Below are 14661 nucleotides of genomic sequence, written 5' to 3' on the forward strand. Positions count from 1 at the left end.
ATTATATAGAGAGAGATTTCATACAACTTTATGCTCGGTGTTTTACATTATATTTTAGCATAATATTTGCCATTATAATTTGTAATATTACTAGTATATGCAGTTATATAGAGGGACCAAATTGCTGGGTCATAGTCAAACATTTTGGTTGCTTTGAAAATACTGATCCAGTAAAAGGCTCAGTGGTTCCCTGTGTATTCCCATTTATTTATTTGGTTTCAGATGTGATTTGAAGGAAAAGGAAAGATTATTTTTTGAGAGAATTTGCCTGATCTGGCCTCCTTTTTTACTACTTGCTCCTTATGGCAATGTAATGTGACAGCTGGAATCATTTTCATGAATCATAGAAGTCACACAACAAAATAGACATTTTGTTTCTTGAATTCCAAAAGTGAATCATAGTGTTGCTTGCCTGGTATTTTGAAAGCTGCAAGACTGACAGACAAATCTGTTCCAGAGCGAAACAATTAAACAATTGTCTGCTTTTGCTGAATGTTAGATAAGGACTGAGGCAGATGAACAGATTGTCTTGTATTTGCATAGTTCTTTGACCGACTGGATCTGAATGCAGAATACTTCTATTTTGTTCAGATTACAAAGAACAGTGAATTGCTCTGCTGATTTTGAAATTGATTTAAAATGGTTCCTTGCTGGATCAAGCCCTGTGTGGTTACTGCTTCACAAAAGCAGAAGTGAGGTGGAGGTCGTGGCTGAAAGCCAACACGCACAGGTGAGCCAAAGACAGTAAGGATGCTGTGAACACTGTGGAACTTGTAAGGATGTTTACTGCTTTGAGAATGTGTTTTTCTTTTTGAAAGCACTGAGATGCGGTGAATACTTGAGTGCTCTGATTATGCTAGCAGAGGGGAATGCTGTTTTTGGCAAACCTGTTAGGCCAAAGTGCTGAGGCCAGCTCTGCAGTTTTCTGGAGGAAGGGTCCAGAGCTGGCTTTCTGTGAAGCTGGCCTGTTGGTAGAGTGAGACCATTTTTTGGCCAAGCAGGGGCTATTTCTAGCTATTACAGATGATTGGCTTATAAGGGGTCTGATCCTGCTCCTTTTGGGGCAGAGGAACAGTATTACACTCTGCCTCCTGGACATACTGAACAAATCCTTTTTGCCTGTAGTAGTTGTAATCCAAATGGGGAACATTAGAAGTTCCTAGTTATAATAACATAATCACAGCCTCTGCATTGCTGAAACTTAAAGCATTCAATAAAGATTATTTTTGGTTTGTTGACAATCTGTCAAGGAGCAAAGAAAAAATGAGTTTCAGTATGTCAGATTGGGATACTTGTGTGTTTACATATGCTAGGAGATGAAGTTTGATTTGGGCATACACGCTGAAAATACATGGTCCTAGATCTTCAGCTGCTTTGGAAGAATGTTCACAGCAACTGAGGATGAATGGATAAACCAGGCTTTGATTTATGGAAGGGAGAATAGAGCTTTAGAGTATCTCAAGCATGGTGACGCCAAGTCTCATAGTCTTTAGGAGATGCTCTTCATTGCTGAGCAGCTGGGTAATACAGGGCCTGGCAAAGGCAGTGGAAGCTGCAGCTGTGCAGCTGCCTCGTTTTATCAGGAATGTGTTCTTTTGGACCAAAAAGGCCTCTTGTGTCTTCTGCTTTGGAGCCTTTGCACTCATGCGGCCTGTTGTAATCATCAGTGTCTTTGATGTGTAATTATGGCAGCTGTGTGCCACATAATACTAGTATTTAATGATTTTGAACTAAACCTAGATAAAACCATTCAAGGACAGATTTGCTGGGAGATTTCCATAGCTGTGTCTTTGTGCACATGGGAGAAAAACAGATCCTCTTTGGACCAGGCCATTGTAATGCCTACATTCAAGTTTTGCTTGACATTGTCTCTGTGATAGAGGAGGCACTGGAGATTTTTGTCACCAGTTCTGGATAGAGTACTTCTGTTGAGATGTGTTCAGGTTGGAAATTTTCCCAGAGTCAGATTTGAATCTTTCCTCTGGAGTGCAGATTATGTGGAATGAAATAAGGAAGGATAGTGCCTCCAGAACTGTACTCAGCTGAAAGTAATGGGATTTCCAGTGCTGAATTACTATCCTTGTAGAAACATTGGGAAATATTTTATAGGGAGTGAATCCTTCTTTGGCAGGTAATAGATGGCATAATGCATCTCTTCCATTGCTAATTTTTTGATTCACATTACGGACTGGTAAATCTCTTAAGATGTGGGAGGGGAGTCAGATACTTGTGTAAACATGTAGAAGTTGAGATACATTTCCCAGCTACTTGACACTTTAGAGCTGATTGCAGCTCTGTAGAAGCCTGCAGAGACACCAAGGTTAATTTTAGCTCTCCAGTCTGTATGATTGGGCTGAAGATACCATGAGAACAAGTTATTTCTTTCTTGAGGTTACTTGCATTTTGCTCAGATTTTGGTTATAACTAGTATTGGCCCAGCTGTCATAACATCTTGGTATGAACATTCCCAGTGCAGACGGAAGACAAAAGTTAAAAATCACTGTAAAACTACACAGTGGGCTGGGAAGTCCTGCACACTGGAAGGTGTAACAGCCCCAAGCACCACTACTTACTGGTGAGGTGAGGACCTGGTGAACACTGGTCTGACAGCAGTGTGCAGGAGGCTGTGTTACCTAACCATTACAAGAGAAGGTGCCATTTCTTTTCTCCTAGGAGTTGCTTAGGACATGTTGCTATTTCTGGGCATACAAAAGAAATAACAGATTGTATTTGATTGTAATTTCCTAGACTCCAGTGAACAGGCTTGATACTTCAGGCCCCATCAGGATACAATTTATCTCACTTACCTGTCTTTGAAGAAAAATATTTCTCCTCGAATTTGTGCTACTCCATCAAATACAATGTCATGCTTGCAGAGCTCTGGAGTGACAGGTCCAAGGGTAGGACGTGGTCCTGGCCCAGGTCCTGGCCCTGGTCCGGGTTCCACATCAGGTGATACATCTGTAAGAGCAAAGAGAGGGATTCTGGGTGTTCTATTATGCTGTAATGTAGTGCTGCATCCATAATGGAGATCACAACCAATCATAATTAATACAAGGGAATATCTTTGAAAAAGGTTTTGAAGAGTAAAAAATTCTAATGAAGTCTTACAAGGAAGGGTGGCTGTGTCCCGCTGAGAAGGCCTTAGCTTCCAGTCCTGCCCGAATCTGCTGTGACAGCATTGGAGATAGCACACCTAGCTGTGCCTGTTGTGTTTAGCTGTCTATTTAAGTGTAAGATGCAGGGTTGACTACATTGGGTTTGAATGTTAACATTACAGTTTTTACTATAGTGATTTGTAGAATGAAGGGAAATGCACTTTGAAGTCCTTCTATTCAGAATTCTCTGCAACTCAGCTGAGACATCAGAATGGACTTTTCTTCTTTTTACTAGTGCTAATATTTTACAGATTATAAAGATGAATTATGAGCAATTTGTGTATGGTCCTTGTGTCTCTAACACTAATCAAAATGTGCGTTTCATAACATACTCTTTGCTTGTCATTTGTCGGGGGAGGGGGGGAGGAGGTTGGAGGCTCTTGTTTTTGCAGTAAATTTAATAGCTCCTCATCCTTAAGTTGTGTCTTTAAAGTAAAACCCCTGGCAGTAACATGAAGCAACTAGGGAAAGGAACAGGATGTTTCTGGTATTTGTGATATTGTGTGTTAGGACATCTACTGCGGGTTCAAAGTCCCAAAGGTCAACCTGTGCTCCTTACATTTCTGATGAATTCTGCCAATGAGGGACAACTTTACCATATAACTCCTGGATCCCCTTAATGTCATCCTGAGAAAGGCGGAAGTTCTTGGTGTAGGTGTAGATCGGGGCCATGAGAGCTCCTGGGTCCTCAGAGTGCTCTAATCCCATAGCATGGCCAAATTCGTGGGCAGCAACCAAGAAGAGACTGTATCCTGGATAACACAGCAAGTTAGTATCATCTGCGTTGTATCTCAATAAAAAGCCACCATGCAGGTTAGTTACGGTTTCATTTCATTGATATTTGTCAAAAGTTTCCCAATCCTAAGCAAAATAATTAGTATTTACAGCCTCCAATTACATATGTCATACACAGATCCAGAATGGTATCTCATTAGAGAATGCGAAACCTCTATCTGATGTTGCTGTAGTCTCACATATAATTTTGAACACAGTCAGTCTTAATACTTACGTGAAACAAGGAAGTGTAATAAATTAAGTCATAGATATTTTTTAAGCACAGAAGAATTGAACTTGCCATCTAGATCTCAAATCATTGAAGTGTTAAACAGGTCTGAATAGCTCTGACCCTAAACAAAGCCTGAACCAGCACTGTTGTACCAAAGACTAGGTTTTAAAAATCTGTTGTAGGAACATTTTTTATCACTTATGTCCAAACAGTCTCTAAAATATAGTAAAAAGGAAAATAATCAAAAATCCAAATCTAGCTAAAATGCTTTTACATTATTTAATTTTATCAATTATTAACTAATTAAACTTTAAATACTTGTATTCAGTATATAAACTTAGCAGGGCTCTCCTAACTCCCCGTGCCCTTTCTTTTCCTTTCATGTCTGGCAATATGTGTTCCAAATGGATTCATTTTTAACACTTAGTGTTTGTTCCTGATTTGATTAGCACTGAAGTCTCATTCCTATGTAATGTGATAAATTCTATAGTACATGTGCGTATTAAATTTGATGGGAAATTTGCTCATGGAAGAAAAACTACTGTGTTGTTACCATGGTTGGTGCTCTGACACCGTGTTACCTTGATCTGGACAGAAGCCCCACTTGCGGTCATCATCATAGCTGCTGGTAGAAGCACACCACAGCTTGCCATCATTGCGACCTGCACTTGTACAGGAGTCATATTTATTCCCAAGGAAGATGAAGGGGAATACACAAGGAGCTCCTTCTGAATTTCCACCAACTGTTGACATGGCTGTGAAAAACAGTAGAGAAACAGTAATAAGGGAATCTCATTTGTAAGCTTAATCAGATGAATATTTTCTGAAGCTAAACATTAAAAAGGCAAAGTGAGCAAAAAATCTGAAATACTCTTAACAATGTCAAGAATAAGATTAAAAGTAATATTAAGGAAGAAAATCCTCTGGCACAGAAAGAAGGCAAAGGTCTAGCTATTGCCATGGCTATGAACATGTCATTACTTTTGATGGGAAGAATTGCTGGCCCTCTGTGTACAGCTTTGAGAAAGAAATGGGTAGCAATGTTTTGTGGAGGAAGGTTGCATAGCAAATATATTTTGTTGTCATTTTGATAATGTGTTTCCTGTATTAATGTATCTAAGGAAGATCCACAGTAGGCTTAGTGTCAGAAAAGTCAAAGGGCCATTGAGTATCTCCTGGTTCTTTGTTGTCTTCACTGAAATATAAGCTTTCAATGAAAAAAAGTCTGGTGGAGAAGTCAAAACGTCATATCTCATAGATTGAAGAATTGCTTTATGTTGGCAGCAGGATGCATTTTGAAAGCACGTGGTTTTAAACTTTCTCTAATTGAGTGGTTTATTTTATTTTTACAATACTGAAACAAAAACTTGCAAAAATTTCCCCTAAAATATTTCACAGCCCTGAAGTATATGACAATATGTAATAACATATAAATAAATAGCTGGAAAGCTTAATCTTACATGTATTTCATTGTTTCAGTAATGGAAACTCTTTAGTATTTACAGCCTCCAATTACATATGTCATACACAGATCCAGAATCTCATAAGAGATTGGCTTCAGGTTCTTCTACTTGTTGAGCTGTGGATTCTATTGCTTCTTTTTGCTGTTGAACTATGCTTCAGATTTTTAACTTCTTAACTATGTATGATGATACAAAGAATTTGACCCTTTCTTTAATTTTAATTTTTTCTTCTATAATCATTTCTAAGGTAAAATTGAAAAGTTGCACCCAGATATCAGAAGTATCAGGAAACCAGACACTGATACAAATCCATATTTCAGATGAGTCGGGCATTTTCACAAGACTGGCAAAGCAGGGTACACCTGTGTGCTCCCAGCTGGCAGTTGTGCTGGCTGTGCACAGAGGCTTATGGCCCATTGTGTGTGAGCACAGCTTCACCTCTGGCAACAGGCTGAGATTTTAGAACTGCAACTACTTACTCATTAAGTCTCAGTAATTGTATCTGTAGCCTGTATCCTAAAATTGAAAACATGCCAAGCTAAAAAAAGCTTAAAAAAAAAAAAAAAAGTTTAAAAAAAAAAAAGAAAAGAAAAAAAAAATTGTAGAGAAAGCAGGGATTTATTTTCCTGCTTAAAACATTTCCCTCGGTTCTCCTGATCTGCTAAAAAGATCCATTAGTTCAAGCTTACTGTTCTAAACAGGATTTATTTTTCCCCATATGTAAATGTTAAAATATTACTTATTGAGAATCAGGAGTTAAAATTTTGCTCATGCTCTATTCTGTCCCGAATCTTCTCTTTCAGGACCATTAGCAAATTGTAATCTACTCATAATTGTCATGCAGTGGTAGACATTTAGTCCTACGGTTCAATGACTTTTGTATATCCTGGATAAATCTGCTGTAGTACTGTGTGCCACATACAGTATCCCTTACACAGATTGCTCCATTTCAGTTACTTCCTTGGCCACCAATACTGAAATTGTACCTGGCTTAGTGACTTCTGTAGGTTTTGGTAAAGGTGTGAGAAATATTTTTGTTACTTAAAGCAATGACAAATTATACTGTTATTCATACTGTGTTCCTCATACCAGTTTCTGGGCAGAATCCATATTTCTTATCTCTATCGTAGTCTTCAGTGGTTCCACACCATCTGTATCCATCTGTCCTGCCTTCTGTTGTACATTGGTCATAGGACTGGCCTTGAAATTTAAAGGGAAACTTGCATGGCTGTCCATCACCATTGCCACCCATTGTAAAGAGTGCTGTTGGGAAACCAGAAGAGGAAAATATTAAAACACAATGCTCTGAATCCATGAGAAATCATATTGTGCCCCTGGTGATGTTTGAGGTCTTGACATTGATTAGGTACACATTGTGTGCAGTGTTCACTTAAAGCCTCTATTTTACACCAAAAATACTTTGATAAGAGAGATGGATGTGTTACAGTCTCGCTAGTGGGGAAATGAGGAACAGAAAGGAATAACTGCAGATAAAGTGGGAATGAAGAAAACTGTACTAAGCTGTTGGAATGCGGTGAGGATTGTTATATTGTATGAATCATATATTGTATGAATCCTTTGTAGCCTTCCATTACCTAAAACATTTAATGTATCTTCTTCAAACAATGTTTCTAAAAACCATTCTGATAAATGATTCACATTCCTTAGTGCTTTGCTGATTAACATTCATCAGAATTGTTAGCTAGGATGGTCAACTCTGTACAGAGTCTTGGACAGTTTTCCTAACAGCTTTTTGTTTAAGCTTCATACTTTAAGATTCTAGCTTGTGGTAGAGTTAGTTAAATAATATATCCTGAAGGCATTTCCCTTAGGTTTTGCTTCTCATTTCCAAGCATCCACACAGCTGTGCTCAAGCACTCCCTAGACAAGCAAGACAACAAATCTGAATGCTGGGAGTTCCTCCTGCTTTTTGCTTTGTCAGTGCTCCCAGGCTGATTTTGTTGGGACTGTTTGTTAACTGTGCACATACACAAACAGGTCCCCATGGCTCATCTGTGAGAACAGCAAGTCTCTCATGTAGATGGAGTAGGTTAAACAAAGTCAAAAGTCCTGGGACTTGTTTTGGGATTTGAGTAAAATTTCTGGAATTGCATCCAAGCTGAACTGCATGAAAATACAGAAGGCTCAGAGCAGTCACAAGATTTGAATCTGCCTGTCTTTTCTCTGCCACTCTATAGGCAGGAATCCTTAGTGGTATGACTGTCCCTGTGAGTGCCATGTGCCTCAGGGCAACAGGCTTGGCTAGACTTGCACTGAACTGAGACCTAAACATCCTCCAAGCTGCCATATACTGTTTCTCATTGAGATTTAAGCAGGGCACCTCAGAGTGAAACTTTGAAGACAGGCTGAGGGAGCTGGGCTTATTCAGCCTGAAGAAGAGAATGCTGATAGGTGAACACATTGCAGCCTTCCAGTACCTAAAGGGAGCCTATAAACAGGAGGCAAGTCAGCTCTTTACAAGGGTAGATAATAGAAGGAAAAGGGGAAATGGTTTTAAGTTAAAGGAGGGAATATTTAGGTTGGCTACTGGGGGAAGTTCTTTACTCTGAGAATGGTAAGGTGCTGGAACAGGCTGCCCAGAGAGACTATGGATGCCCTGTCCCTGGAGGGGTCCAGAGCCAGGTTGGATGGGGCCCTGGGCAGCCTGGTCTGGTATTAAATGTGAAGGTTGGCAGCAGGGGGGTTGGAGCTTGATGGTCCTCGAGGTCCCTTTCAACACAAGCCATTCTATGATTCCACGAGCTGTGTGAATTGCCATTGTGAAGAATGCATGATTTGACCTCCTTAAGATCACCAGGAGGACATCTTTCTCCTCTTCCCCCGCTATAAATCCAAAGCTAAATCCCAAACATTATGCAGGAAGGCTTACCAAGTTGTTTACAACTTTGTTGCTATCATTTCTGATGACCAGATAGCTCTTGTAGCTTCAGTGTTTTTGTGTGGGTTTTGAGGGTTTATGTCTTTGCTTAGTCTGATATGCAGCTGGGAAGAGATAGTGTTTATCAGCAAGCGTTACCTTTTAGAGTAGGAATAAATAAAAAGCCAATATTTTTTTTTTCCTGGCAGAAGGGCAGCTGAGAAGGGTTCTGATGATGGGATATTGTGACACAAATGATTCATTTTGCTTTTTCCACTTAAATCAGCAATTGGCCACAGGATCAAGGGTATGAACAATTACTGAAGTAAGTTCCTGTCCCAGTACAGAGAGGACTTGGATCTTTCAGGCCTGGCTCACGTAGGAGGGTGTTCTGAACTTCAGATCAGAAGATCTTGCCAAGCTTTTCTCCAGGTCCTTCTGCATCTTTGACATGGAGGCAGCCACAGAGTTCTTATCTCTAGGCAAAAGGTGCTCATTGATGTAATGACGACATACACTGTGCCTCCCCAAAAGAGCAAACTGTGAATGTTTGTATTTTTTTAATATTCTGCAGTAAATAGGAAACATATTAACTAGGACTACGTCTGCCCTGATTGGAGAAATCCTTTTTATTTTTTAAAAGATAGATTTGGAAAGCAAAATTAAGCTAAGTTTTTGAGATGACTCATTTACCACATGGGCTGCTTCCAAAACTAGATCTGGCAAATTCTTATTTAATAGCTTTTATTATTATTATTTAAAAAAACAGTTAAAGCATGGCTTAGTTGCAGAAAACATAAATAAAGTCAGTCTTGTACAGCGTTCCTTGGAGTGCTTCTGAGTCACAGTCAGAAGAGTTTTTCATTTTGTTTGATATAACATCATGTGATGGCAACATCAGAGCTTTAAGTTTTCAAGGATTCCCTCCCTCCATCCCCAACAATTACTAGAAAAGTCTTTGCTTGGATGTGAATGAAAAGTAAAGGGACTAGTTTCCCCAGAACAAACTAGTAAGGACGTTAGTGGATTGTAAGATCTTAAAAGGGCCTGTCTCTTGTTCTGCATCATAGTAAATTCAACAGTTTAAAATTTGTAAAGTTCTACAGCTGCAGCAGTAGATTTAAGCTGGACATAACTGATCTGTGAGCTGCAATGTGCTGTTAGTTCTTCCCAGAAAAATCAGCCACTGGTGATGTTAGGAAACCTCAGGCTGGAAGGCTGCTAAAACCATGTGGCACAGGCCCAAGGTGGAGGTGGCTGCAGCTACAGGAGATGAGGATGCAGCCTGAGAAAGCAGTCAAGCTGCAGTGACAGCCTACAGTGTGACTGGTGCAAGAAGTATTTGGCCTGTAGGAGTTGCAGAGGAAACCTGTTTTTTTTTTCCTGTTTTTCCTATTCAGGACATTGTCCAGTTTTCTAAGTTGGTCTGATACAACCTGCTGCCTTGAATCAAGATCTTGATATTAAAGATGGCATAACTGGGAGAACCCCATTGACTTAAACCTCAAGCCGACAAACTGTGATGTGACCATCTGGTTAGCATACGTGTATTTCATTGGTGTACAAAGCTCTGGAGTAAGACAGATAGCAGTAATGTTAGGTGTCGGAGGGCCAAGATTTGGAGTCTTAACTCCCTGTAGTGTAAGTGGACTTTGGTAGAGAGAGTGATTTAACATCCCTTGATCCCATAAGGTAAAGGAGAGGTTTTACACAGTTGTATAACATGAGTGCAGTACATAGACAACTTTCTGCTTTCCCTTACTTTCCTTTAAAAATGATCTCTTAGCCTACAAATGAGGGTACAGATCTGAGATGTACTTTAGAAAGGCCTAGTGCAATACTACAGCTTTAAGGCAGATGTTTCCAAATGAGCACTGTGCCATACTGAGGTGAATTGAACCTAACTTTGGTGAATTAAAAGACAGAAACAAACACCAACAATTAGGAATATTGACTCCAACATAAGCTGTATGATGTAAATCCTCTATCTGAATTTATTAGCAGGGTTTAGCAAATGGAGTCTCGGAATAATGAGTAAACAATGCTGCTCTGAATTTAATAAGAAACATCTGTGCAGAACTGCTCAAGGATCTTGCGAAACAATTACATCAGAAACAAAAGGTTGAAATCGTTCTGTTCCGTTTCAGAAACCTTGATACAAGCATTTCCAGGAACACCAAATTGCAGAACCAACTCCTACTGAGAGTGCTTCACTGCTCCCATTTTCTGTCTTGTATGGTTTTTGCATTTTACAAAGGTATTGGTCATGGTGTGCAGATGTCTGTTTGACCAGCTTCCTGTAATATAGGCCTAATTCAAACAGTCTCTGAGCATCTGAGCTATCTTAAGAAAAATAAACCCAATTCTGCTCTTTTCCAGCTGGAAGGATTAACCTATGAGAGGGGAGATTTGAGGGAGGGTGGGGAGAGAAAGAGTAAAAGAGCAAAAAGCAGAGTTTGAGGAAGGGATTTGATTGTGCAGTTCTGTACATGTGTGCACGTGCCATTTACTGAAGTAAATGAAGAGGCTAGTTCTGAAAGGAATGCAGCTAATTGTAATATCTCTTCATTAACTGAAATGTGTTAAACGTTCATGTTCTTTTTTCTTCATCTGCTATGCCCATACAAATAGTTGTCACCATGGTAGATCCCAGCTCTAGATATGGTATAGAATGGGCAATTAGGTTTTTGGAGAGAAAAGCATACTTTTTTTTAATGAATGCTAAAGGACTGTTTATATTCTGCAACAGATTTTCTCTGACAGCTGTTAGCTTGCTTCTAAAGAAATATTATCTTCTATTGGAAAGTGTACAGTCTTGAAAATAAACTTAGTGCTGTTGTTCCAAGCTGGATTATCATCCGTCCAGCAAAAGTTCCAATATTTTCTGTTTTGCTCTCTTTCATAGCTGCCATTATTTGCTGTGTCACAGCAGTAACAGTTATAGTGGTGATGTGTGCTCACTGCTCAGATGTCAGGTAACAGGAATGATGAAACACTGCCTGCTCCCAAAAGTTGACAGCAATTGGTTATGTACGAAGGGCAAAAATGAGCATGGGAAACTGCAGTACTGGAACAAAGCGAGTGGTTAAAAGCTCCTTATTTTCTCTGTCCTTTTCTCTTATGGCATTGATTTATGAAGGCTGCAGCTAGTTATACTCAATTGCCTCTCTGAAGTTTCCCTGCTGTGTGATATAGGGGAGATCAAATTAACACTTGTACAGGAATGAATTGTCTGAAATCTTGTATCCAGTAGATTAATCAAGAATTTCAAGAACACGATTGCATTCCCAGTGTTTACTGGGGATCAAGCTGTCAGGTAATTTCATTATAAATATCATAGTCATGCAATGTGTATTGTAGAAAAAGTAATGGCAGCATGACAACATGATACAAAGAGCTACCAGTTGCTAAAATAAGTAAATTGATATGTGAGGTTAGAAATTTGCCTTAATGGGCTTCATCCCTAACTGCCAGACTTGAGCAGTTGCTGCTCTTGAAGGAGATGTTCTGTAATTTAGGGAGAGATTTCTGTCGTTTACTGCACTCCTTCTCTGAATTTGACCTTCTCCTTATGTTAACATGTAGTTTGTTCCTGGATTGTGAGACTGATCCTTTGTATCTTTGATGTACAAATGGAGCCTGCATTACTTCAGGTGTATTTTCAGTATGTTCTTGTTTTTAGAGAAAGGAATTGGCCTGGGTCATTATCAACTACATACTCTTCTACACCAATGGATTCTGCTTAGTTACAGTGGAGACATTAGACATAAAGACCAATAGATCTGAATCTACCAGAAGGGAAGTGAAAAAAAGTACAAGGAGAATGGATAGATTAATCAAGTAAGGGAACAGTCTAGGAGGAGGAAAAACACTAGAAACAATTTTTTACTTACACTCATGGGGGCAAAAGCCATATTTGCCATCTGCATCAAAGTCTTGGGTTGTGGAACACCAGAGGAATCCATCATTACGTCCTGCATCTGTGCAGCTGTTGTATTCCTTCCCATTGAACCAGAAGGGAAATTTGCAGTATTCACCATCTGCATTTCCATACTTTACTCTAACCACTGCAAAGAGAACAGATGCAATGCTGAAATGAGTCACTGACTGGAGGATATTGGTGTAAATGTAGTGTGGATTTCTACTTTGAAATTCTATATGTTATTGGTCTCTCTATTGGCAAGGTGGTCATAGCTGAAGTAATAACTGGTAATTTTGAAAGAATTACATAGATATTACTCATGGTGAAGTGTTAGAATTGAACAGTCCTTAAAATCAGCCCAGAAAAATAAATGTGTTGTTACTTTGGCAATGCAAACTTATATACATGCTGTTAATATGTTTAGTAATTGAGTTTCTTTGGTAATGTGGTGTAAAATGTTCAGTATATTTTGAAAGTTTCCAGGCAGCATGTTCATGTTGAGCATCAGATTCAGCATACTTCATGCCTCATAAATGACTTTGGTATTTGCAGTTTGACTGAATGAGATCTGCTGCTGCACTGAGCGATTTGGTGGTAATGCAGGCACACACTGATCCTGGGTTTTATTTATATTTGTCACACGTAAACACTTCCCTTAAGTCTGCAGTACTGGTGCTCTGAGACACGCTTCTGTACAAACAACTTGCGTATCCATAGTATTTCTTTGAATGGCAGTGAGTAATAGGATGCTTGTGTAGGATATCTACACATATGGAAAACAGTTTCCTCCTGTTCACTGTTGTTGCTCTTGGGCAGGGATGCTTACCAGTTATACAGCTACACGTCAGTGCTTGTGCCAGAGATAAAATAAAGCCAAAGTGAAGGGTTTTGGCTATTTTGATATTGAAGTTTAATTATTTCCTTTGACTGGGAGGACAGCTGAGGGAATTAGATTTTGAAATGAAAAGCTAACATAAGTTTGTATTCTTATTCCTAGTTTTCCCATTTATTCTACAGTGAAAGAAGTATAGTTAGTAATGTATGATTGTGGTGAAGCTTAAGCAGATAAAACATGTTCCACGCTGCTATTGCTTGGTCTTTCTTTTCTAAGGTCACCCAGTAGTATTTTTGGTTGCTTCCTTATAAAGATCACAAATCTTTACTAGGCAGTAAAAGTTGTTATTAACCCACTATTTACATGGGAGTTTATGTTTCATTTGTTTTTGACGGATCAGTACCTAAATTCTAATTCAGGTGGATGATTCAGTTTTTAAAGACTGGAATCATAGCTTAGGTCCTGTTAAAAGAGAATGACAGTAGAAAAGCACCCAACACAACTTCTTAGTAGTAATATTGCATCTTGGACACCTGAGAACTGAAGCATTCGAAATCAGTCACAGCTCTGTACTTCTCCCACCCTTCAGCAAGGCTCTGAGGTGTCAGACTTGTTAGTTCAGTTTTTCAAGGGGTAATGGTAGAGGAACAGGAATGGAAATTCCACAAAACATTTAGGAATTACACAAACATTTTGTTGAGAACAATTAAAATTGTTTGAACTTATTTTCATTTGTAGTAATATTTTCCCCTAAAACCTACTGACATGTCAATGAAAACATTTAGTGCAGTTCCTGAAGCAACATCCTGAAGCAGTTAGCAGACCATATGTTCTGAAACATTAAAAAGTTTGGTACCTTGCCCTTCTCCAAGAGTCCACAGTTCATCATCATCAAAATGGGAGTCTCCTCCAATTCCTGGCCCTGGTGCAAAGGCGTGAGCCAGGAGACCGTCTTTGCCATCAAATGGATAGCCATCACCATGTTCTACAGGAGAAATCAGACAAAAAAAGCAGTTTCTAATGACCTTAGCTGTCAGAATAGACACATGAATTATGATGATTAAATACACTTTCTCATCCAAGACAGTGACAGATATTCTAGTGAGTGGTATGGGCTGGGCTGGCTGGCAAGACTGAAATGGAAAAGAGAAAGTCAATTCTTACAAAGATCTTCAAGTAACAGTCTTGCAGTTGTGACAGCATGTTATTTTATATACCAAAAGTGTTGTGAAAGCAAATCAGACTTTGAAGAGCAGTGAAATGTTGTACACTGGATGTATGACTGCATACATGCTGTTATTTCTCAATGGAGACTAGCAGGAGCTGTGAAATAAACATTGCAAATGAGAGATGTTTTTCAGAGAATTTGCATCAGTCCAAAACAGTTTTGAAAGTAAAG

At 39.2% G+C, this 14661-nt stretch overlaps 1 protein-coding gene across 1 annotated transcript in view; it reads right to left on the reverse strand.

Moving 5' to 3' along the window:
• The window catches only part of MMP2 (matrix metallopeptidase 2), a 31754-nt gene that overhangs the window by 8823 nt on the left and 8270 nt on the right, over nucleotides 1-14661 (reverse strand). Inside the window, exons 4-9 of the mRNA XM_015873862.1 lie at nucleotides 14119-14247; nucleotides 12399-12572; nucleotides 6717-6890; nucleotides 4746-4919; nucleotides 3755-3910; nucleotides 2808-2961 (exon numbers count right to left, since the gene is read on the reverse strand). Of these exons, the coding sequence (XP_015729348.1) occupies nucleotides 2808-2961; nucleotides 3755-3910; nucleotides 4746-4919; nucleotides 6717-6890; nucleotides 12399-12572; nucleotides 14119-14247 (961 nt within the window). The remainder of the gene's footprint in view (nucleotides 1-2807; nucleotides 2962-3754; nucleotides 3911-4745; nucleotides 4920-6716; nucleotides 6891-12398; nucleotides 12573-14118; nucleotides 14248-14661) is intronic.

This window comes from Coturnix japonica, chromosome 11 (assembly GCF_001577835.2).
Source record: "Coturnix japonica isolate 7356 chromosome 11, Coturnix japonica 2.1, whole genome shotgun sequence".
Taxonomy (NCBI): domain Eukaryota; kingdom Metazoa; phylum Chordata; class Aves; order Galliformes; family Phasianidae; genus Coturnix; species Coturnix japonica.